Source organism: Dipodomys merriami, unplaced genomic scaffold, assembly GCF_024711535.1.
Source record: "Dipodomys merriami isolate MVZ:Mamm:240054 unplaced genomic scaffold, mDipMer1.0.p SCAF_4, whole genome shotgun sequence".
Taxonomy (NCBI): Eukaryota; Metazoa; Chordata; class Mammalia; order Rodentia; family Heteromyidae; genus Dipodomys; species Dipodomys merriami.
Window position 1 is genome coordinate 29,729,312 of NW_027205603.1, and position 25,867 is coordinate 29,755,178.

The 25,867-nt window shown below is 39.8% G+C and overlaps 1 protein-coding gene across 4 annotated transcripts in view; it reads left to right on the forward strand.

The window, feature by feature from the left end:
- The first annotated feature begins 18,060 nt into the window (after positions 1 to 18,060).
- Xkr4 (XK related 4) overlaps positions 18,061 to 25,867 on the forward strand; it is a 439,579-nt gene continuing 431,772 nt past the window's right edge. For all 4 annotated transcript variants that reach the window (XR_011365629.1, XR_011365630.1, XR_011365628.1 and 1 more), the window contains exon 1: positions 18,061 to 19,051. Coding sequence is in view for 1 of the 4 variants with exons in the window: in XM_069990739.1 (XP_069846840.1) it covers positions 18,231 to 19,051 (821 nt within the window). In the remaining 3 variants the exon portion in view is untranslated. The remainder of the gene's footprint in view (positions 19,052 to 25,867) is intronic.

Consider the following 25,867-nt stretch of genomic DNA (forward strand, 5'->3'; position numbering starts at 1 on the left):
GGAAAATGGATGGAATTGGAGAACATCATGTTTAATGAGCTAAGCCCATATCAAAGAGCCAAATACTTCATATTTTTCTTATTTGTGGAATCTAGACTTAGAATGATGATGCTGATGATGACAATGATAAGAATGATAATGATGATGATGATGATGATAATAATGGGTCATGAGTGTTCGATGTGGACTATGATCAGCAGGAAAAGGGAGGGTGAAAGAACAGCTCACTAGGGGAAAGATGCTGAAGAGGAACCAAGTGCTTATATCTGAATATGATATAAAGAAAGTCATTAAATACTGAGCCAAAGGAGAGAGATGAGAGAGGTGTATGGAAATATAATAGGGGTGAACTTACTCAAAGCACACCATATACATCTATGGAATTATTGTAATGAAACTCTCTTGTACTAGTAATGTATGCCAGTAATATTAAAAATTATCAGCTACAGCCTTCCTTTGGGCTATGTGTACAAGGTGCATATAAAACATAAACAAATTTTGTGTTTAGATTTGGGTCCCATTCCTAAGCGATCTTATTATGTATAAGTAATATATATTAAAAAATAAAAATGCAAGACATTTTTGGTTCCAAGCATTTTGGATAAAGGTACTTTGCCTTCATTAGTATTGTGACTATTTGCCACTTGAACTGAAAGTGTTTTGCAGGAGTGATCCATATCATCTCCATGTTTTTATACTTACTAGGTACCAATAAAACCGTCTATAAATAAGATAGATATTATTATATAGATTGTATAGATCCAATATATATTATATTATATAGTAATATATAATTATATAGATATGATTATTGTCTACAATTTTTAATTGTCTGATTTTTATGAGTTTTACAGCTGTTATAGAAAGATGTATTATATCCAGTTTATTTTCAAATGAGGAAACTGAGGCTCAGAGAATATTTCTCATAGAAGTAACATCCTCCAGATTTCACAGTCCAGAATAAAACTATGATCAAACCTTGAAGCTGAGTCACTTAAAACATCATTATACTCACTTCATGCAGTTTGCTACACTTAGAATATCATCAATTTTCTTTAGAATTAATGAAGCAATTAATTAAGAACTTTTGAGCATTTGGTATTTTTGATATGTACAGTCAACTGAGGGATGCTTATCTTTACAAATACTAGATTCTAGAAGAATCTTTGCATCTTTTCTGGTTTTCCAGAAACATCCTGGAATAGGTGTTGCACGAATACAAATTCTAGGATCCTTGGAACTCCAAGTAAACCTTGAGTTCATATACAGAATGAAATCCATAGAGTGAGAGTATAAGTCTCATGTTAATCAGATAAACAGCAGAGAAGGCACAAGTATAGAGAGAATCAAGACCAGATTTGGTAGTAATCTGATACATGGAGACAACAAATACTCTGAATAGCATTTATTTCCTCTGTGCTTTGACATTAGGTACCACTTAGTGGTTGTTTCATATTTCTTTCCTTATTGGATTTGAACTTAGTATGACTCTTGGATGCTAACTATGGAGGAAAGAGCAAGAGACCTCCTTGTGTTCTAAAAATTGTAAGTACAGAATAGACCCACTGGAAAACATTTCTCTGCTGTGTCTGTGGGTGTGTGGGTGTATGTGTGTGTGCGCGCATGCGCGCGCATGCACGCTGGTCTGGTATCAATGGCTTAAACTAGACTTGCTTCTGTGGAGCTCTACCCCTTGGCTCACATCTTCCGGCCTTTCCTTTTTTCTAGTTAATTAGAGATGGAGTCTTACAAACTTTTCTGGTAGGGCTGGTTTTGAAACTCAGCCCTTCAAGTGTTAGCTCCTGAGTAGCTAGGATTACAGTTGGGAGGCACAGGTGTTCAGCTTTCTCTGAATGTTTAACAATGATATCTCTGGAGAAGAATCCAGTGTATTTCCCCAAAACAGATTTGCTGCTATATTTTACACATCTAGCTTTAGCTACAGGTGTTCTGGCTGCATGTTATAGGATGTGGGTTGCTGTGGTGCTGAGAAGCCACTTCAAGGTGGGCAAAGAAATAGTAAATCTAGAAAAGGATTGGAAAACGTGGTGGTAGAGAAAGGTGTTCTGGACATGTAAGCTATGGCTAGCATATTTATTCCAGTCAAATTCCACAGCCATGAGAAATCAAACAAATGAGCAAAATAAAATGAGATCCTGATATCTGCAGCTTTTAGAATCCAGAATTCTTTGTTCCTGGTCCAGTGACTTTAGACTTACTTCACTACCTTTTCATGGATGAAAGTTAACCTGTTTTCTTCAGGATGGAGCAACTTACACAGGTTAAAATTCTAGAATACAAAAAAGAGAAATATTTATAGATATAAGCATATGTGAAGTTAAAATATACACACGTATTTCCTTTCTGTGCCATCTGAAAGGATCTAGAAGTAATAAAGCCTTAGTAATGGTGAAAAGAAATCTGGGGCACAGAAGATGTACAAATATTTTCTCCCATTCTCCAGGTTGTCAGTTGATTTTGTCAATTGTTTCTTTTGTTGTGTGAAAAAAAAATTTAGTGTAATGGTTAAATACCATTTAAAAAAAGAAAATAAGAGGCTGGGAGGAAATGTGGAGGGAATGGGTGAGTTTTTTGTAGATTTCCATAATGGTTTTATAGGTATATACTGACTTTCAAAAGCTATCAAGTTATATTGATTATGTATATAGCCTGTTTGTATGTTCAAAATATATTAAATAAAAGAATATAGAAAGCAAAGATAAAATTTTAAACTGAATAGTAATGTCAAATTTGAATATAATTTCTCTGGTTTTTTTGGTTAATAATGAAGATAGGCTCAATCTCATTGATTATTTCAGTCAGTATTTACTTTTTTTCTGGAACTTTTATTTAAATTCCACGTGTGTGTGTTTGTGTGTGTGTGTGAGTGCGCGCACGCGTACCAAATGCACTCTCTTGTGTCAAAGATGAAGATAAAATCATCCTGTTGTTTATTTCTTACTTCTTATTTTAATAACTATTCCAATGTTGTCAATATACAGAGAAAAGTTTATTTGGCATCCAAGGTAATTAGAAAATAAAATTTCCAGAAGAGAATTCTATTCCCAGTGAGCTAGATAAAGAATTGAGAATAACTTTATTTTATCAGAGGATATGTAAGCAGAAAGCAGAAAGGGGAGGGACACACAGAGAGGAAGAAAGGGAGAAGTAAAATGAAATACTTTAAATATGTAAAGGAAAAAAACACCTCTATAAATATTCTAAAGAAGGGCTGATCACAACATTTCTCTTTAGTTTTTCATCAAAACTCAAGTATATATATATTTCATACAAAAATATTTCCAACAAGGACATGATTTCTTACTACTATGTAAAATGTAAGTAAGAATTATTTCACCCAAAAGCACTTTTTGCAACTCTGAACAAGCTAGAAAACAGAATTGAAAGTATTTGTTACTGGATAAAATAAAGACCATGTATGTGATAATATGCTTAGCTCTTCAAGAGAATCTTCCATATAGAAACCTAGGGCAGCAAGGAAGTCATTTTATTTCCTACTCGTTTGTATAATCTGTTATTGTTTACACCAATATGGTGAGAGACAACCCAAAAGATGATTTTGTGGGGCCTTGTGAACTAATTAAGAGCTTGACAGCATTTCACTTTTCATTTGTTCTCTTTGATCTGAGTTTTATGATCGTCTTTGTCTCCAGGAAGAACAGGATTCATGAAAGAACATCTTGTGTCAGAGGTATTTAATGCACCTCAATAAAGAAATGACATCTTCTTATCATCTTAAAACAAGCAAAAGTTCAAGAGACCACCTACAAGGCAACTTGTTGCCATCTTTTTCCAGTAGTATAGTGATAGCTTTTCAGGAACTCCTCCAAGAAAAAGACTGAGCTAGTGTACAACTAGGTTATACCTGTGACTTGGGTTTGTTTTAACTATACAAATTTTTCTTACCACTGGCCCCCAATTCTTTCTTTAACCTGAAGTCAATGAGTGCTGGAGAAAACAGCTGGAAGTGAATTAAAGCACTGTCTTCCCATGACTTCCATGTAATAAATCTCCTTTTTTCTGCCTTTCATCATGTCTTTTTATTTGATATATGGGGGTGAGTGGCCAGATCTAAGGCAGGACTCTTAGACCTGGATCTGGGCTTATAAACCCTAGTCTCTCCATCAGAAGGCAATATGCACATGCTAATAAAAACACTGGTGCTCATATTTCTAAAAAAGTAATACTTTCCTTGTTCTTTTTTTTTATAATGTCTTTTCTTGTGAAAATACTGTACAGAGGGATTATAATTACATGAGCAAGGTAATGAGTACATTTCTTATCAAGCATCGTTGCCTCCTCCTTTGTTTTTCCCCTACTATCCCTTCCCTCCCATCTCCACGACACTTCTTCCTTCATTTTCCAGATTGTATTCTCTTTTCCTTTGCAAATATGCCAAACATATTTGTACAGATTTATAAGGGTCAATTAAGGCCCTAAGCTAAAAGAAAATTAATTCTAGGTTCTCACACATCTTCCAAACAAAAATAGACTCACAAGAAGCCCAAAAGGACAAGTTAGTAACATTGTTATACCCTTCTAGCTCCCTCCCTGGGTGTTTCTGACAAATAGGTCTATTATTTTTCTAGGACTGACATAACAATTCACTACAAACTGGTTGACATAAAGTAACCGAAAATGATTCTTACATTTCTAGAATACAGAAGTCTAAGATGAAGTTATGGGTAAGAGTACCCACCTCTACCACCCCCCCCAATAAAAGCTGTAAGGGGACATATTGGCCTCTTTTAACTTTTGCTTTCCTGTGGCTCCCCGTGTTCCTCAGCTGTTGCTCATGTCCTTCTAACCTTCACCTTCTCTCCCCATCATCTCATCCCTGGATATCTGTGTATGCTTTCCTGTCTCTCTTATAAGGACACTGTCATTGGATTTAAGGCCCATCCTAATCTGGGATGATTTTGCCACATGATATTTTTTCTCAATTGTGTTTGTAAACTAGGTTACATTTTGAGATTCTAAGAGAACACAAATTTTTTAAGCCATTACAATAAAAAAGAAACCAAAGAAAATATCTCGCTGCTGAGTAACTAAATTTTTTTCAATTAATATTTTTCCAACTCTTTCCATTTGCTTACAAATGGAGTGATGCCATTCTTTCTGATAGAATTCCATATATATATATATATGCCATATATATATATATATATATATATATATCACATTTTCTTGATCCATTCATCTACTGAGGGGCATCTAGGTTGATTCCCTATCTTAGCTATGGTAAATAATGCTACAATGAACATAGTTGTGCTGGTAGCTTTAGTGTGGCCTTGCTTGTGATCATTTGGATAAATGTCCAGGAGTGGGATTGCTGGATCATAGGGGAGTTCTATATTTAGTATTATGGGAACCTCCATACTGCTCTCCAGAGTGGTTGAACCAGCTTACATTTCCACCAACAGTGTAGTAGCCTTCCCTTTTGGCCACATCCCTGGAGCATCTGTTATTATTTGTTTTCTTGATAATGGCCATTCTAACTGGAGTGAGATGGAATTTCAGTGCATTTTGTTTTTGTTTTGTTTTGTTTTGTTAGTCATGGGGCTTCAATTCTGGGCCTGGGCTCTATCCTTGAGCTCTTCAGTTCAAGGCGAGTGCTCTACCACTTGAGGACAGCATCACTTCCAGTTTTCTGGTGGTTAACTGGAAATAAGAGTCACACAGATGTTCCTGCTCGGGCTGGCTTTGAACCTCAATCCTCAAATCTCAGCCTCCTGAGTAGCTAGGATTACAGGTGTGAGCCACTGGTGCCTGTCTAAATATGGTTTTGATTCACATTTCTTTTATGGCCAGCAATGTTGAACATTTCTTCATGTGCCTAATGCCCATTCTTACTTCTTCTCCAGAGAAGTCTCTTTCAATTCTTTAACCCACTTATTAATTTGGGTGTTGTTTCTTTGAAGATTTGTCATTGGGGGATTTAATTTTTGAGGTCTAACTAAATTTTTTATATGAGGCCCTTGTCTGTTGTATAGCTAGTGAAGATCTCCTAGTCTGTGGACTTTCTGTTTAATCTTGCTAGCTATGTCTTTTGCCATGCAGAAGCTCTACAGCTTAATGTGATCACACTTATCTTTCTTTGATTTGTTGTGTTTTTGGATCTTTACCTTGGAAAAAATCATATTAAGTGAAGTAAGTCAGATCCAAAGAAACATAGGCTCCATGGATTCCCTCATTTGTAATAATTAGTATGTCTAGGATAGTCTTAGCAGAGGGTTACAATAGCTCAATAGCTATGTACATATGACCACATAAAGTGATGCTAATTGAAATGAACTCCATTTGCTGACCTTGTTTTCATCAGTGTACTGTATCAAGTTCTGTGTATTTTATTTTGTTTTTCTTTTTCCTGTGGTTTATCCCTGACAATTGTTGTCTTTGATTATGATACCCTGTGTATTATATATACATTTATTTGATTTGGGGAAGAGAAGGGGATTAACAAAAGGGTGAAACAGGTTCAAAGGATGACCCAATGTAACAATGATACTTACAAGATACCATATTGGAAGTGAACTTTACAACTTCAGTGGGGTCAGGGTGTAGAATAGGGGAGGGAAGGGATAGTGGGAAAAGAACAAAGGAGTGGGTAACAATGTTTGGCAGGAAATGTACTCATTGCCTTACTCATGTAATTGTAACCCTTCTGTACAGCACCTTCATAATAAAATAATTTTTTAAAGCTCAGAATAAAATTATATATGTATCACCATGAAAGGGAGCAGACATCAGATGTTCTTTATGAATTGGGATGTAGTTATGTTGTTCCATAAGGAAGCCACCAGCCACATGTGGCTACAGAGCATTTGGAATAAGATTGGTATGAATTGTGAGATGCTGTAATTGTAACACACACAAGCACACACACATCAGATTACAAAAGCTTGCTTAATAGAAAATTAAATAGCTTAATAATTCTAATATTGATTACATGCTAACATGGCAGCATTTTAGGTATAGTAGATAAAACACATTAAATTTTTTGTAAGTTTTTGTTTTTTATTGTAAAAATACTGTACAGAGCGGTTACAGTTACATGAGCAAGATAATGAGTACATTTCTTATCAAGCATTGCTGCCTCCTCCTTTGTTTTTCCCCTTCCATCCCTTCTCTCCCACCTCCACAACTACACTTCCTCCTCCCCCACCCTCCCTAAATTTTTCAACATAGTGTCTTGTACATCTCATTGTTACAATGGGTCAACTTGTATCCCTATTTAAGCATTTTGTTTTTTCCCATCCCCTCCCCAAAGTAGAAAAATGTATATATAAGATGCAGGGCGCCAACATCAAATGCAGTGAAAACAGGGGTTATATCGTAGGGGAGGAACATACAAAAAAATCATACAGTACATTATAAATATGTTAGAAACAATAACAACAAAGAAAAAATATATGTGTCCCTATCTTGGGCTTCATTTCATTTAACATCATCTTATCTGGTCATATGTACTTAGCTTTTGACCTTTTCTGCTTGTCCCAGACATGTACTAGTTATTGCAAATAAGGGAAACTATGGGACCTATGTTTTTTGGGGCCTGACTTACTTCATTTAATATAATTTTTTCCAAATCTTTCCATTTCCTCACAAATGGAGCAATGCCATTCTTTCTGATGGAGGCATAGAATTCCATGTGAGCTATATATATATGTATATATATATACACACACACACACACACACATATATATATATATATATATATATATCACATTTTTTGATCCATTCATCTACTGAGGGACATCTGGGTTGGTTCCATATCTTAGCTATGGTAAATAATGCTGCAATAAACATAGTTGTGCTGGTAGCTTTAGTTAAAACACATTAAATTTTATAAAAAATGAAATCAGAAGGATTTTGTTCCTGTTAGCTCTATAAAATCTTTAAAAAGCATTTCTCTCTAGATTGCTTACAATATCCCCATAATTATCTGCATGTGCATATTCGGTCTTGTGTCCACTACCAGGAAAGATGCGGGACACTTCTATATCTACAGGATGCTTTTGTGGACATCCCCTCTGTCCTTAACTCCTGGCAATTTTCAGTGTATTCCATTTCTATGCCTTGGTCATTAGGAAAAAATGTTCTATAAAAATATCCTACAGTGTGTTAGTTTTAGTGTGGACATTTTCCACTCAGCACAATTCTCTGGGCATTTGTTCAAGTCTGTACCTTGGATTGCTGAGTGTTACTTCATGGTATGGATACATCAAGATTGTCTAAGCTTGTGCCAGCTGAGAGATGCCTGCATTGTTTGCGATTCCAGCAATGAATACAACTGCTGTACAAATTTAATTTTGTGTGAACATATATCTTCCTTTCTCCAGGACAAATGCCTGAGGCTGTAATTGCTGGACCTTATGGTAATTTTATGCTTTATTATCCTTTTTACTTCCAATAAATGAGCTAATATTTCTCTTTCATAGCTGATGTTGAGAATATTTTGTTTCCTCCTTATCTTGGCCAATGGATTTTTTAACTACTTATCTTAGTTAGTGTATTCATTTTTAATAAGTTAGTATAGCTTCAGAATTTTACAATAATTTTGAAATAGTAGATTTACAGAAAAGTTCTGTAAGTAGTACTAAGGATGCTGTGTACCTCTGGCTCATTTTCTCCACCACTCATGTCTTCGATTATTACAGTCCATTTGTCACCACTCAGAAACCAACACTGCTACTAAGTAAGCTAAAGGAGTTACTTTGGTTGCACTAGTTTGTTGCACTTCATGGCTGTGTCTCTCCCAGTGCTCCACATTGGGTACCATATTTGCATTAACCATCATATCTCCCTAAGCTCCTCTTCGCTGTAACAATTTCCTTGCATTTGATTGTAGGAGGTACTGGTCAGATGTTCTATAGACTATCTCTCTATTTACATTTATTTTCAAAGAGAAGCTTGAAAGACTGGGATTGTAACAATTGTCTGACTCATACTCATGGAACAAGGTCTGGGAATCTAAGTTTTCCAAAAATAATCCTGAGTGATTTTAATTCAAGGTTGATTCAGAAACCATCAATGTAAAATGGTCAATGAATAAGTATGCTGAGTCCTATAGAAAGAAAATAGTTTGCACACGCTCACCTGGCAACTGAGTGCAAAGGCAGAATTTGCAGAAAAAACAAGTTGCAATGTTCCAATGGTGTAAAATGCCTCTATATGTGATATCTGGTGCTTGTAGCTCTGTCTGAAGATATCCAATACCTCAGTATCTCCTCCAGTGCTTTGAGTTTCCAGGTTCTTATATAGGAGTTGGAGGATAAATGGTCTGATGACTTTGTAAAATAAGAGCATATCATATTCATAGTTGTACTATTCACAATAGTACATCTATTTTGAGTGGGTCAAAAATGTAAATATACACAATGGAATTTTACTCATCCATTAGAAAGAATAATATTATGTCATTTGGAGGGAAATGGATGGACCTAGAACAAATTATGTTAAGTGAAGTGAGCCAAGCTCAGAACAACAAATGGGGCATGCTTTCTTTCATATGTGGAAGCTAGTTCTAGAATACAATAGGACACTATTTATGAAAACAAATTTCAAGAAATAGAGGCATGTTCTATTGTTCATTTTTGGTTTTTGTTTTTGCCTTTTTAAGGGGGTAAACAGGATGCAGAAAGGGAGGGAGGAAGGGTGAACAAATGCAGTCATGGTACTGAGTATATACTATGTGGAAAATGAACTATGCAATGTGAGAGCAGGAATGGGAGGGGGAAACTGGGGAAAAGCAAAGGAAGAGGTGACATTGTCCAAAAAGGAAATGTACTCATCGCTTGACTTATGTAAAGAGAAAAACTGGGGCCTTCGGTTTTGGAAAAGACCAGAGAGGTGACATGTTCTCTTTCTGCCTTACCAGGATACCTGCTGTCAATGTGGCTTGTCCTTCTGGCCAAGGAAGAATTGTACACCTTCTTTCCTCTTTATGAGTCCCTAAGTGCAGGGATACTTTGAGAAGGTGGTAAGAAAAATTAAGCTCCTTCCTTTGAAGGAGCTTTTTAATTCTCCAAGTTTTCTCTCAAGTACCAGCATCTAGTATAAATAATCCTCTTTCTTACTTGGTTCTATGGTATTTTACATTTTTGACTAAGTGTTGGTATGGAAATGATATGTTTTGTGCTTTTCTATTATAACGTACATTTCAGTTATGTCAGGGTTAAACAGGCTTGTATTGGCTGACTGGGGGACTTAATCACCATCTATCATTTTGTTCCTGTGGGAAAAGGCATTTTAAGACCTAAATGACTCACTTACTAGCACACTTCAAAAACAACTTGCCAGTTGGAGACTATTATGAAGTTTAGAAAGAGACCTAGGGCTTGCTTGATTATTCTTCCTCAAACCTGAACCAGGCCAAAAGAAAAAAAGAATATTTAAAAAGGCGAAAGAGGGAAAGCATGAGAAGGATAGAAACTGATGGAAGTTTCAGTGCATACTTGCATGAATGTGTGCTTTGATATATATATATATATATATATATATATGTATGTATATATGTATATATATATATATATATATCTCACATATATAAGAATTATATATTCTTATTGTTAGAAGGTAAGGAAAACAGAGAAAATAACCAAAATAAAGAGTAATATAAAAGAAACATACACATACATCCACCAATAAAAACTAAAGAGAATGGTAATGTAAAAAAAATGTATTGTCTCCACTTGGGCAGGTGTACAAGCATGAGTGCATATTCACTGCCTTTGATAATCTGCACAGCTTTCCATGTTTTCTTGAGCAAGGACTTAAGGCCATTCACCTCATTCTTTTTCTCAGTAGTGGAAGAGTTGGGATTGTTTGGGCTAGAGCTGATTGGAATGAATTTCCCTTTCTCTGCTCTTCAGTATAAGGTAGCACAGAAACAAACTCCACCCCTGGTGGATTTTTGTCTGGACAAACTAGCTCAACATAAGCCTACAACCAGCCTGACACTGAGCTCAGCTGTGAGTCAGGGTTCCAGGCACCCCATGAAGTCTGTACAGAGGATGAGACAGCAGGTCTTGTGCTTTCCAATGCCCAGGACTGTGGTTTTCTATAGTCCCTGCACATAATTGTGAAGCACCTGCTCAGTCTTCCAACCCTCGCTAGCAGGTGCCCAAGCTGCCAGTCTTAAAGGAAAAGTAAACTCCACCTCCTTTTGAATCTTTAACCCAAATCCCACTGCATACATTTTTCAATTTTTAGTTTTGAATTAGCACACATTTGTAATCTAAGGAGGTTTCATTGTGGTATGTACATAGATGCACAGTACACTTTGAACAAATTCATTCCCTCTGCTCTATTCACATTCCTCTCTTCACCATTTTTAAATAGCATTTTGGTAGATTTTATTATGCGTACATATTACATATGTATATCCTTTTCACCCCTCAGTATCCACTTCTTTTCCCTCTCCATTCTCCTGTGGAGTCCCTCCTAGACAATATAACTTTTTTACATTCATGCTCTGTTACCATTACTTTCATCATCATAATCATCATGATCATCATGTTCATCTTCAACATGACCTTCTCCAATTTCATCCATTTTTCTGCTACTACGTACATTTACCCAATGCCTCATGAGCATACTGCTGGGCCATAATAAACCACCATGTGGTTGTTGTGAATTTCAAGGGAAAGGAAAATGTAAGAACTTATACTCCTCCCAAACAGAAACTAAACAAGATGGCTCCCTTTAGAGCATCCCAAATCTATGTAGCATGTACTTAAACTGCACTTACTGAAAAGCACTGACTTCTTACTTGGACCCATAATTAACTAAAAGCAGGAGAGAAGGTTGGCATCAGTGTCAGCCTTGTACATGTCTTTTCTCTTAGCCATTCTATTCTCTCTGCACTCACTTTACAATTACCTTGGGTTCCAGGAAAGAGAGGAGTGATCACCAATTGATAATGTCTTTATCATAAGGGATCAATCTATCCCTAAGGAATAGCAGAGCGTTGCAGAACTAACTGCCTGCTTGCCTTCCTCTTGAAAGGAGGACAATTATTTATAATGATGAGTATGAACCCTTGAGCAGGAGTCATTTCATGGGAAACAGTTTGCTCCTTTTGAGTGATGATAACAGTAACAAGCTGTCTGGAACCCCTGGAGGACAAGGACTGAAACTATACTCAACCAGATCCCACTGGACCGATCCTGAAACGATGAGCTGCCAGACTACTTGCCACTTCTGACTACTGGAACACACCACATCTCTCTCTCCCCACTGTTTCCAGTTCTTTGTCTATGTAAACCTAAAGCTTATGTCTGTATCCTGATAAGACTCAAGATGGGCTAAAGTGCTTACATTGCCTCTTCCCATTGCTTTCTGTGCCACATAATCATTCTCCTTTCTTTGTTCTTTGCCACTGCCATCTCTTTATTAGCAAATAGGGGTGAGTGATAGGACATGTGGAAATCTAGGAATTTGGGCCTGGAGCCTACAACTCTGGCTCCATTTATTATCTGAGAAATACAGACCATTTCTCAAGAGTCAGTCTGCTCACCCAGGTCAGCTAAATTCATTCTGCCTTTCTGTCTTACATATGTTTCTGCACCAGCATGCTCAGTAAGACTTTCTCTCTACTACACTGCCCCTTTACTGTGCTGCCAGGATGCCCTGGGCTCAGCTCTGATTTGCTCTTCCCCACCCTCTGCCATGATGACCAGAGTTTTTAAGCCAATGTGGAATATTGAACTTAGTGCATTCCCATAGTCACTTGCCTTGCTTAGAAGCTGTTTTTTTGGTTATTTGGCTTTAAACAACTGGGAAGTAATAAGGTGCTGTTTGCTTCTAATGGTCTTCCTGGGCATCCTCTACTATGGGGCCTGATTTGAAAAGGGCCCTCTGTGATATTGAGTAGGGGTGAAGGAGGCAGGCAGACAGTTAAAGAGGCAGGGACTTAAGTGTAAGATCATTGTGAATCCAACTAAAGTCAAGATAAATAGTACAAAATAGAAGAATCAAAATATGTTTTGAAGATAGAGTCAGACTGAGGGATTAGATATGGGGGTATAAGAGAAAAAAGAGATCATGGATGTCTCTCCCCTTTACTCTTAGGAAGGACAAGGTGTCCTTAACTAAAACGAAGGGGGAAAATTAGATTTGAGGGTGAGGGAGATCTAAAGTTCAGTCTGGGACCATTTTAAATTTGGGGTGCTGTTGAACACCTGAGTCAAGATGGCAAGAAAGTGCCAACTGTATTTTGGGGGTTCAGAGGATATGACCAGCCTAGAGAAATATATTTGGGAGTCACCAGCATATCGGTGGTATTTTCAAGATGATAAGTCATGGAATTGTTGGGAGAGTAAGAATATACAGAGAAAGGATTGCGGACAGCCTATTTTAGGTGGGGGACAGGAGGAAAAATGAGCAAAGGAGCAGACTTTGGAATGTGAAGGGAACAGAGGATTTTATTGAGAAGAGAGTAGACTGATAGGTTAGTTACACTGAGGACTTCAAGGAAGATAAGGACTAAGAGTATGACAATGACCTGGACCACCAAGCCCTTGGTAAGTCTTCGCCATTGGAGCAATTGTGAGTTTATTTCAGCGTGTTTCAGTGAGACTAGAGAATAGGAACTGAAGAATCTGTGTTTAGGTTACTAGAAGAACTTTGCTAAAAGATTTCAGAAAAATACAGTGGTAGCTAGAAAGGGAATTAAAAATAAAAGAAGTTTTAGCCATTCATTTTTATTGTTTTACTTTGCTTTTGGATATAGAAGAGCATATTTTTTTGACTCAAAAGGAAAATCAACTTGATAGGAAAAACTGGTGATTGTAGAAACAAGTGTGGAATTGTTTTTCTAAGCAGAAAAAGGGAGTGGGAGAAGAGCTGGAAACATTGACCATGTAGAGAGGCAAGAGGACAAACAGATGTACAAATACCCATAGATGATCAGAGAAGATATTGGAAGCTTACATGTTTGTTTCTAATTGCTTCATTTTTCTCAGTGGAATAGGAAATACTCATCAGCTAAGGGTAAAATAAAGTTTGAGAAGATAAAATAAGAAAAGAAGTAATGCAAATGAGAGTAAAAATATACTTAGGAAACTGGGGTGGGATTGCTGAGCAGCCTGGACCACAAGGACACTTTAAGCTAAAAGATCAAGTATCTAAAAGAACTACAGACAGCTTGGTGTTTCTTCAACCATACTTAGCTATACAGGCACAGGCCCAAAGTGAGTTGAAAGCAGGCTTTAGACAGGGTTTGTCAACGAAGTAGGACTTCAGAGATGAAAATGTATTCAGAGCATGCCAAAATGTTCAAGCATGGGGTTCACATTGTATAAGAAAGAAGAGATGAGACCATGAAGGGGTTAAAGAAAGCAAAAATGCAAATACAGTAAATCCCAGATCCTGAGGAACTTGCAGAAGCCACTTGAGCCGACCATCCAGGATATAATCAGCTAGTCAGAAAGTAAGATGCTTAAAAATTGAGAATATGAAGTTGCAGTATTATCATAGGGTGTAGGAAATGAAGATGATAATGTCTCTGAGATCACATTTCTGATAGATCAAGGATCTGTAATGAACAGGTGTTAATTCTGAGACAAGTTGTCCAAAGGTTCTTTTAGGGTCAGGAATGTTGGCTAGGTAAACATAGAAGTTTAATCCAGAAAGCACGAAGTGGCTGAAACAGAAAGAATATCACAAGAAAACAGAAGAATGTGTTTTGAGTGTGCTGGGCATGGAGTTGACTATTTCTGTGCAGCCTTTTACTTATCCCTGGCAGCAGTACTGAGGACTAGAGACTATTAGCATTTCTCTATTACAAACAGGTGCAGTGGTTATGACAGAACAGGTAATAGTAACAACTACAATCTGACATGTGATTAGTAGATTTATGGGATTAGAGGTTCTTGAGAACAGTACTGTATACAAAGTCCTCTAAATACATGATCTCATGTAATCCTCATATTAATCCTGAGTATTAAGTAATTTTCCAGAATCAAGGGCCAGTAATTAGTAGAGCCTGGATGTGAAAGTGTGTCCTGTGACCTCCTGCATGTATGCTGCTTTCACTAACTATTGGGAGCCATTACTTTCAGAGATGGATCAGACAAAAAAAAAACCCATCAGCAGTTACTTTTTTTTCAGAATTTAACAGGAAAAAGTCTAATAATTCCTATGTTTCCATGGGAACATTTGTTAGCACAGAATGTAGCATTCTTCCTCTTCTGGAATGTTCTTGCTGCAAACTTGTTCATTCACTCACTAATATTGAGCAAATAGTCCGTGCAGGTACCCCATGTTGGGTGCAGAGGACACAACCCGAAGAGAAATGTTCTGGTTCTAAGAGAAGCTTCAGTGTGCTGCAGATCTTCAGCATTTCAAATACCCTGGCCTTTTCCACACCATTTCATTTGGCCTAGAATATACTTATCTCTGAGGACCTAGTTACCTAAGAGATTATTCTCCCTGATGTTTTGGCACTAAGCACAACCAGCCATAGAGCCCTGGAGATGGGATCTTAGACTGGACTCTAGGGAGTTTTCAAAAAAGAAACTAGGGTATTTAAAAAAAATAGAACTAAGGTGTTTTCTAAAAGGGAATTTCCTACTCCAAAAGGGCCCAATCTTAAAGCTAGATTTAAAAGTATACCCTTTGGCCTGGTATTTCAGGTGGTTTGGTGCTTTTGAATGGCTCCTGGTCCTTGGCTCTAACTTTTGCTAGAAAGACTGCATTAGCACGTGTAATTGTTTATAGCCTCTGTATTTCAACACCCTCTTGCCAGGCAAAGACCCATTAGCTTAGGAACATGAACATCACATCAGTCTTCGAGAATGAAAGACAATGTATCCACAGGGTGAGGAAAACTAAACTTGTGCAGATTGGTGTGAACAACTGATGTAGCCAAGTGCCTGTGGCTCACACCCATAATCCTACCTATTCAGTAGGCTGAGATCTGAGTATCTCAGTTCAAACCTAGCCTGGGTAGGAAAGTCAGTGAGCCTCTTATTTCCAATTAACCAGAAAACTGAAAGTGGAGCTGTGGCTCAAATGGTAGAGCTCTTAACTTGAGCACAAAAGCTCCAGAACAGCACCCAGACCCTGAGTACAAGCCCCAGAACAGGCACCAAAACAAAGACAAAAAAAAAAAAAACACAAAAACCCACAACTTGATGAGTGTTCCTTGGTCTTTTTTACTTCTACATAATTCTACTAGTGAAGAACAGCGGCCTATGCAGATCCCAAGTTTTCTGGCACTTACTATGGTTTCTCTCTAGATCTGTGAAGACTCCATCCCTCTGGTTTTAAAATCTGTGAGTCAGTGTAATTTAAGGATTACAGAAACTCAAGTTTTTTTAAAGAAAAAAAAATAGAAAACTCTTATGTTTAATTGGAGTTTTAAGAATCTTTCAGCCCAGTGCTGGTGGCTAACACCCATAATCCCAGCTCATCAGGAGGCTGAGATCTGAGGATCTTGATTCGAAGCCAGACTGGGCAGGAGACTTTTACCTCCAACTAACCACTCAAAAGCCAGAAATGAAGCTGTGGCTCAAGTGGCAGAGTGCTATCCTTGGGAGAAAAAACTCAAGGACAGCAATCCATGCCCTAAGTTCAAAGCCCCAGACTCAGCATTTAAAATAAAAAACAACAACAATCTGTTAAAACTGCAACTTGCAGTATACTATTCTTTTATTTAATATGATAAAGCTTTGAGATCACAGATTAAATTTATTCCAGTCATTTCTGGAGTTGTCAGCCCGCACAGCTAATCAGCATCCTTACAGCTTTAAGGGAAAGCATTTCTAGTTTCAGAGTAAAGAAGGTGGCGCCAACTGGAAGCTCCACCACTCTCGCCTGCGGGCCGGGGGTGGAGCTGGTACTTGGTTTCCCGCGGCTGCCAGCCGCGCCCCTCCGCTCCACTGTGCCGCGAGCAGCCACCAGGGGTGCTGCGCTTCCTACCTGCAGGGGCGGTGTTGTGGGGGGAGCGGGGGGGGGGGGAGATCGGCTCAGCCACTCCGCGCGCCTGGCTGGTTTTCCTCCAGGCTTGGCCGCTTCTTGGTGCCCACAGCGCGCAGGAGGTCACAAACGGAGTGCCACGGGTCTGAGCTGAGCAGAGCTCCAGGGCTTCTCCACCTCTGGGGCCAGGATGCCTCTGCCTGCGGGAGCATCTGGGCTAGCCACACTTTTCCCCAGGGGCACGCGATCAGGGTACCCAGCGTCACTGGACCCCAAGCTCCCCAAGGTCCTTTCCTTCCCATGACCACCAAAGCCCGGCACGCCCACTACCACGACCACTATTTGGGAATCTAGCTTCCGGAGTTGGTCGCGTTCTTTCCACCCTCGCGGGCGCCAGCGACACACCTAGCCGCACCTCACACCGGGTGCAGGTAGCGCGGCCCGGAACTCGATACAAAGAGGCTCGGGCCTCCCAGGCCTTGGCCGCTGCCACGCCCGCGCGTGCTCGTGGCCACATCTCTGGGTCCTCCACGGTGGCTGGACGCGGGGACCCCCGCACTCGGCACGCTCATTCCCCTTCCCCAGTATCTGTCAACGCACACAGCGATCTCCAAAACCCCGCGATCGGGGCCCTTCCATCTTCTCCCTCCAGTCCCTCGGCCGCTGCTCGGGCGTCCGGGACCAGCCAGAACCACTCGCGTTCTCATCCGTCCCGGCCCCTCCTTTCTTCGGGTCCTCCTCCTCCTCCTCGCCCCTCCCGAGCCGGGGTGGGAGCGGCGGCAGCTGGAAGGGAAGGGATGAGGTCATCCTCTCCCTCGGAGTCAGCTGGTGGAGGCGAGGAAGCGGGAGGAGGGAGCGCGCGCGAGGGGAGGAGAGGAATGTGCAGGTCCGAGGAGCGCCGCGGCGGCCGCTGCTGCTCCTGCTGTTGGCGGCGGCTGCGGCTCGGGCGGCAGCCGCGAGGCCAGGACGGCTGCGAGGAGCGGCGGGCCGGGGTGCGCGCGGGGCGCCGCGAGCGGCTTGGCTCCGCGCAGGCAGCCAGGCGGCGCTCCAGCCGGCCCCAGGCGCGCCGCTAGCCCGGCCCAGCGCCCAGCGCCCAGCCCGGCGGGCGGCGGCGGGCGGCGGGCGAGCCGGCGCAGGAGCAGGAGCAGGAGCAGGGGAGAGCTGCGCCGCGCCGCGCCGCGCCAAGGGAGGGAAAGCCGGGGCGAGGCGAGGCGGTGGCGGGAGGAGGAGACAGCGGGGAAAGGTGTCAGATAAAGGAGGGCTCTCCTCCGGTTTGGAGGCATCATGGCCGCTAAATCAGACGGGAGGTTGAAAATGAAGAAGAGCAGCGACGTGGCGTTCACCCCGCTGCAGAACTCGGACCACTCGGGCTCTGTGCAGGGATTGGCTCCAGGCTTGCCGTCGGGGTCTGGAGCCGAGGACGAGGAGGCTGCCGGGGGCGGCTGCTGCCCGGACGGCAGCGGCTGCTCACGCTGCTGCTGCTGCTGCGCGGGGAGCGGCGGCTCCGGGGGCTCGGGCGGCTCGGGCGGCGGCGCCGGCGGCCCGGGCGGCGGCAGCGGCGGTGGCGGCGGGCCGGGCTCGGCGGCGCTGTGCCTGCGCCTGGGCAGGGAGCAGCGGCGCTACTCGCTGTGGGACTGCCTCTGGATCCTGGCCGCCGTGGCGGTGTACTTCGCGGACGTGGGCACGGACATCTGGCTCGCCGTGGACTACTACCTACGCGGTCAGCGCTGGTGGTTCGGACTCACGCTCTTCTTCGTGGTGCTCGGCTCGCTGTCGGTGCAAGTGTTCAGCTTCCGCTGGTTTGTGCACGATTTCAGCACCGAGGACAGCGCCACGTCCGCCGCCTCCGGCTGCGCTCAGCCAGGAGCGGATTGCAAGACCGTGGTCGGCGGAGGGTCCGCAGCCGGGGAAGGCGAGGCTCGTCCTTCCACGCCGCAAAGGCAAGCATCCAACGCCAGCAAGAGCAACATCGCCGCTGCCAACAGCGGTAGTAACAGCAGCGGGGCCACCCGGGCGGGCGGCAAACACAGGTCTGCTTCCTGCGCCTTCTGCATCTGGCTCCTGCAGTCACTCATCCACATCTTGCAGCTCGGGCAAATCTGGAGGTATAGTATCAGGGGTGGGGGCGAGTGAGAATTGCTACTGCTACTACATCCCCACTGCTTTGCTTTTGCACGAAAATCGTTCAGGGTTACTGTGGTCGTAACCCTAGTCACAGTTGTGTGTGTGTGTGTGTGTGTGTGTGTGTGTGTGTGTGTGTGTGTGTGTGTGTGTGTGTGTTTTAAACTGGAGCTTGCTTTTTAATTTTTTTTAAATTAATCTCTGCTTCAGGTGAGAGGGAAATGAGAATGGCCAGGGAACGTGGATCTGATCATCTTTCCTTCTTGCCTTCTCACTCCCTTGCTGGCCTTTTATTTTTATATGCTACAACCTCCCTTCTCAGTTTTTAGTTATACTGTTTCTGTGAGTAGGAGAAGATCCCTGCCATAATTTCTAAAAATTCTTTCTTATTATGTAGAATTTAAGGTGTAGTGTTGCAATTTTGTTACTTTTGTTCTCTGTGGGGAAAAATGACTAATTCTAGTTTGATGGAAATTATCATGGTTCAAAAGTACCTACAAATTAAGAACCAATGTTAGTGAGGCACTATAGTCAAAGTTAACTGTTGACTTAGATATGCAACATATGAATATATGAATATATATGTCTTTACATATTCATATATGGGTATATATATTCATATGTACAAATATGTGGTGCTTGTGTCTTCAGGCAAGAGTGAGCACACTTTAAGGGCCATAGACTTACTTATTTGGATAGTGCACCTTCTAATTATCTTGCAGTATCCCCAAATCTACTTGCTAATATAAGGGAGCACCCTTGGAGGAGTGGCACATTGGGTAAACTTGAATGGTACTTGATATTTTTATTGGCTATTTTGCCACTTGTCATTTGGTTTACCAAGTCTTTTTATACAGATAGCACTTGCACTTACAAATGACAATCACTACATGGACTTAGAAATGTAATAAAACAATGTGCTCAGAAATATACTCTTTTGACTTTTATATGGTTTAGATGCTTTGGGAAGCACTGTTTAATATCACAAAAATTATATGCATGGAAGTATATTGATACTGATGTATGAGATCTTTCTTTCCTTCCTTCCTTCTTTCTTTCTTTCTTTCTTTCTGTTGTGGGGCTTGAACCTTGGGCTTGGGCGCTGTCCCTGCACTCTTCAGCTCAAGGTGAGTGCTCTACCACTTGAGCCACAGTGCCCCTTCCGGTTTTCTAGTGGTTTATTGAAGATAAGAGTCTCATGGACTCCTGCCTGAGTTGGCTTTGAACCGTGATCCTCAGATCTCAGCCTCCTGGGTAGCTAAGATTACAGGCATGAGCCACCGGTGCCTGGCTGAGATATTTATTTTTAAAAAATGATTTAGTAAATATTGAATCTTCTTATCTAATATATGGAAAATTCATAGAAAGTGCGTGGATTTGGGAATGTGTACTGCCACACCAGTATTCTTTTCACCATTTCACATTTTTTATGATAAAGGGGATTAGAAGTCCTTGATTAGCTTACCTGGAAACAACTCAGAAAATTTGTGAACTAGAAATGCAAAGTTCCTTTGGATAAAAAAATAGTGTTCCTATTCAAAATGAGCAAGTGTGGTAATTTCGCCACCTTTCTCGGGATGAGAGTTTGCAAAGCTAGATAAACATTATCCTATTGCCTTTTTTTAAGCAGAGAGATAGTTTCTGAGAAAGTGATCCATCACATGCAGTCAAACAAGTTGATGTTGGAAACTTCCCTTGACATTTTGAAATGTAGGTTAACTGTGGTAGCTCTATTTCCCATGATGACTATTGGGAAGTCTTACAGCTTCATGCTCTTCTTCAATTATGATGAGCAATTGGAATGCTTGGCTTAATCCCTGAAAATATGCAGTGGCAGGGATGCTTAGGATTGCCATTTTTAAACTGCTAATAGGATGAGTGAAAGATACAATGCTATTTTTTTAACCTTTGCAAACTTTACTCACAATTTGGAAATCAGTTAGTTTAATCCCCTTTAATGTTTCTAGGTTTATGTCAATAATGCACATACTTCTAAGTTTGAAAAAAATACACATTTCCCAAAGATTGATACTCTCTCAAAAATTCTGATAGCACATTCAGTGAACTGAAGAAGTGATTTTAATTATAATGGTGTTTACTAGACCTTCTAAACCAAGCATTTTCCTGATTGGAAAATAATGCCTAATGTTATCAGAAATAATGTGTACAGCGTGAGATATGGGTGCATCTCCATGTACCCACAGCCACAAGATCAGTGAGCCTTACAGAAAAGCTATTGGGCTGGGGGGGAAGGAACGGAAGGTGAGATTGAATGTGGAATGAAAACCACAGGCTGTCAGATAAATGCATTAACTGACCCAACCCTTGAGGAAACACATGGTTCCTTTCATGTTAAGTATTTTTACAGAGTATTCTTTAGAGGCTTTGAAGTTTATTCTAATAACATAGAAACATCTGGGTAGAAGTGCTTATTACTGGGATGACTATCAGATGTTTATGAACATTCTCAAAATGATGTGTTTAATATGGAAATTTGAATTGTTATTGAATCTGTGGGATTCTGGTCAAGATATTTGGGTACTCCCAGTATAACCTGGTAGAATCCAGACCTGAGACTAGTCAGTCTCATTTTCTCTTTTGATAAAACATGTTGTAGGTTTTAAAATTTTAACCTGATGCAGAAATTTGTAAAGGAATAAGAAATGTTATGATAATCAACACTCAGATGCATCCTGATAGGTTCTATTTTCTGAGTGTTACACATTTGAATGAACATTGGTGGTGGATGTGTTTTTGATAATAAGCTGTGAAGTGACTCATCTTGGATTACTGTATTAGACATAGTGCAGTATCTTAGACCACTGTGATTTCTTAAATTAGAAGCACCCTTTACCTCTTCTAGCTCTACTTTCCAATGCATTGTACAGAAATATGGCAGAGACACAGAGTACTGAGTGGTCCAAGACTCAGAGGTCATTATTCATGTTGTAACATGCTGCTTTCTGGGATCAATAAAATAGATTTTAGTTAGGTTAGTAACTGCTTGCTGTATTTCCATGAAATGCTAGTTATTTTAGGGATTCTAAAAGCTTTCTGTACATAAAAAATCTTTTGAAATAACATCAGAGTGTTTACTTGTTCAGAAATAAGCCATTTGAAATAGTGTGGACAAGATTTGCATGTACTGATACATGTACCACAAATGCAGCTGCTAAAAGCAGAGATACATATTTATCTTAATTAAAGTTTACTAATGGGAAATTAATGGCAGCTTTTAAAGTCACAGGAGGTGATGCTGGGAAAGAGCCAGTGAACTTTTGATACCAAGTGAAAAGAACAATGATGACTTTAAAGGAAGTGTGCCTGTAAATAAAGGAGAAAGTATGAGTCTTTATTTGATCCCATGATTCCAGAAATTACAGAGCACAGTTCACCCAATGAGAATCATATATGCCTAATGAGAACAATTTTTTAACCCTTATCCAGGATTGGAGCACGTCTATCTGGGAAATCATTTGGTACATGATGATGTAGATATGTATGCTCTTAGTTGGTTGCCTACAGACTGTCTGCCTGTCTTGATGACTTTGTATGGCTTGTGAAGGGTGTTATAAATATCCAAAAGATCCTTGGTAAAGAAAAGTTTCCCCACCCCTGCCTGGTACCTGTAACCAGTTTTATCTTACTATCTTATTCTTTCAGAATTTATTTATTTATTTTTGTTTTCTTTCAGAATTTATGAAATTTACTTATAATTGTACATGATTTTTTCCTATGTATATAGGTACATATCTGGTTGTTTTCTATTAAATATGAGCACACCAGTCTCTTATAGCAGGACTTCTGAGAACTTTCAATAAGCTAATGTGAAATTGTGATGATGATTTTTTAAGACATTCCTATTAAATGTGCTTGTAGTGATGTGGCAGAGAAAGAAACATTGATCTATGCCAATCTCAACCTTGTACAAACAGTACAAACAACAATAATAATTTTATTTGATGCCTTAAAAATGTACAAATGTTTTTACTTTGCTTAATTTTACAATAACCTAATAGGAAATTGTAAGTTGGCAGTGGCGCTGTAGCTCAAAGTGGTAGAGTGCTCACCTTGAACTGAAGAGCTCAGGGATAGCTCCCAGGCCCTGAGTTCAAGCCCCATGACCGATAAAAAACAGAAATTGTAAGTATTTCTATAAATGAGAAAAACTTACTCATAGAAGTTAAGAAACCACCCTATAGCTGAGTGACTCCAAGCAAGTTTCTTAACCTCTATGAGTAAGTTTTTCTGCTTAAAAAAACAGACATTGTCTTACCTTAAAGTTTGCATTCTTCCTGGCTTGCTAGCTACCTCCGTGTGCCAAAGAGAATAATGGCAATAATGTATGGAACTAACTATTTGTCTTCCCTGTGTATGAACAGGTAAGAAAGAGAGCTTAAGGTTAAAGTGGTTAGGGGAACATTTCCCTTGATGAATATTCATTGCTGTTGTTTATTCAACCTATATCAAATATATACTACATGGGTGGTATGGTGTTTGTTCCTAATTATCCCAAGATGAGCAAATCGCACATCTTCAAGGAATCAACTGGCTAATAAGAAAGACAGAAAATGAACAGAAAATTTCCTTATGGAGATAAATACTGACAGAATAGTGAACTCAGAACATCTTGGTGTTTCAGCCATTTGAGAGACTGAACTTCATTATTAGATAGATAACTTTCCTCAGGAGCAGAGGGGATCTATATGAAGGTTTGAATAATGAGAGATAGTTGCCATCTGAGTGAAATACGGACCTGGCTTTCCAGCCTTGAGTATAGTGCTACATAAAAACCAGGGGCTAGAAAAGAACAATGCATGTTTAGAGTTTTTGTTCAAATATGAGTGAGGGAAGATGAGAACCAGCAAAGAAAGAGATGTAGATTTTATTTTGAAGGCAAAGAAGATTCTTTGAAGCATGGTAAGTGAGGAGGATGGACAAACTCGCTGAAATGTTGTCTTACTCAAAAGAATAATATGATGTTGAAAGTTTCAGAGGAAATGCCACTGTTTCCTGTGACTCAGTCACGTGTCTTCCAGCCAGACAAATGCATCGAAGTCACAAGGCCTGGGTTTGGATGCTATTGTGACAAATAAAGAGATCTGACCTGGTAGAGAGTCTTTACTCAGAAAAACAAATTGGTTGAATTCTTTAACTGTATCTTCGCTAAAGTAAATTCATGGCAAAGGCTTTATTCACTCATTCATTCACCCATTCATTTATTTTCTTGAGACTTTCCTTTAGATATGGTGGCTTCTACTTCATTGAAATTTAGATGTTTGGATCTATATCAACATATTCCATGTTTCTGTAGTGTATTAAAATTTTCCAGAGACCTTGTTCTTCTTTTTACTTGATCTTCAGAGTGACTTTGAAGGTAGCACTTCCACTTTACATGCGGGAAACGGAAGCAGAGAATTGTAAATGTCTTTCTTTTCAGTCATCTGGGTTTATAGAGGTTACAAGTTACAATTCTGTACTTCCACGCTGAGAACGTGGGAGAGTACTCTGATAAGGATTGAAGAATGTCATGTACAAGACACATTGGAATTTTGCGTGGACTCTTTCTGGAAAAATAAAAGGGACTTGATTGGGGATGTAGCTTACTGATAGATCCCTTGTGCAAGGCCCTTGTGTGAAGTTTGATTCCTTACTCTCATCTCTACCCCCCTACTTTTTTTTTAAAGGATAGGACCTATAGAAAGAAAAGGGCTTTTAAGTACCAAATAGAAGGCATCTTCCCATCAGCTAAGATTTCTTGGAAGCAGTTAGTTCCCATCATTGGGGTTTATTGGCGCAATCAGAAAACTAGGGGTGGAACTGGGGTAAAGATCTGTAACTATTATACACAGAGAGGGCTGCCCTAGAAGCTTTCCTCCAGCCTCAAGATGTAGGACAGTTTCCATCCTGTCAAACTAACTTTGTTTTTTATGGATGAAAGAAGCAGAAGGCATTTTTTTAATTCTGGACTATTGCAGTTATTTCATTTGAAAATCTATTCATTGGTTTATGAATCCAAGGTCTTCCCTGGAGCATCACAAATCCATATAATACCCTGAGTGCTAGACTTGGTGTTTAAATCTCAGAGTTAGCTGATGGGTATAAATCTACAACCAAATCAGACAGTTCCCTGGGCATTGGCATGGGGTTCTCTATGAATTGTAATCATTCACATATAAATCTGGTGGATATATCCATTTGGTATCTTTACAGTAAGTAGTAGAAAAGCTATAAATTGTTTCCATCCAGTTGTACTAACTGTTTGCTTCACAAGGGTGAAACATTTCATATTTGCTATTCTCCCACAGAATTTCAGAGAATCTTAGCAGAGCATTGGATGTAAGATTTATACAAATGTATGTTTACTCGCAGTTTTAAATACTGTCCACAAGTCCTTGGGGCAATAGCATTGAAAAGTTTTGCTCTGTCATTTACAAAATAAGTTCCTAAATGATTAGACACCCAAGCGTTACTACTGAATATTCCATAGGTTTTGCAGTTTGAACTATACACAAATCACTACATAATAGATATATGCAGTGATTGCTTTTATACATACTTGGTCAATCTAATTCACTCATTTCTTTGACTGGCTTTAAAATGATAATTGGTACTATAGCTGGACATATGAATGCAAGAATAGAGATTAAAATAGGTTTCTTATACATCATGAAATACAATGTTTTGTATGATATTGGTCACATGAAAGTATTTGTTAGGTGTGATTTATGAAATAGATCTGATGTGTTGTGAGACTTTAACAGAAGATTATATCCAGCAATTCTCAGCAGCAAATATTC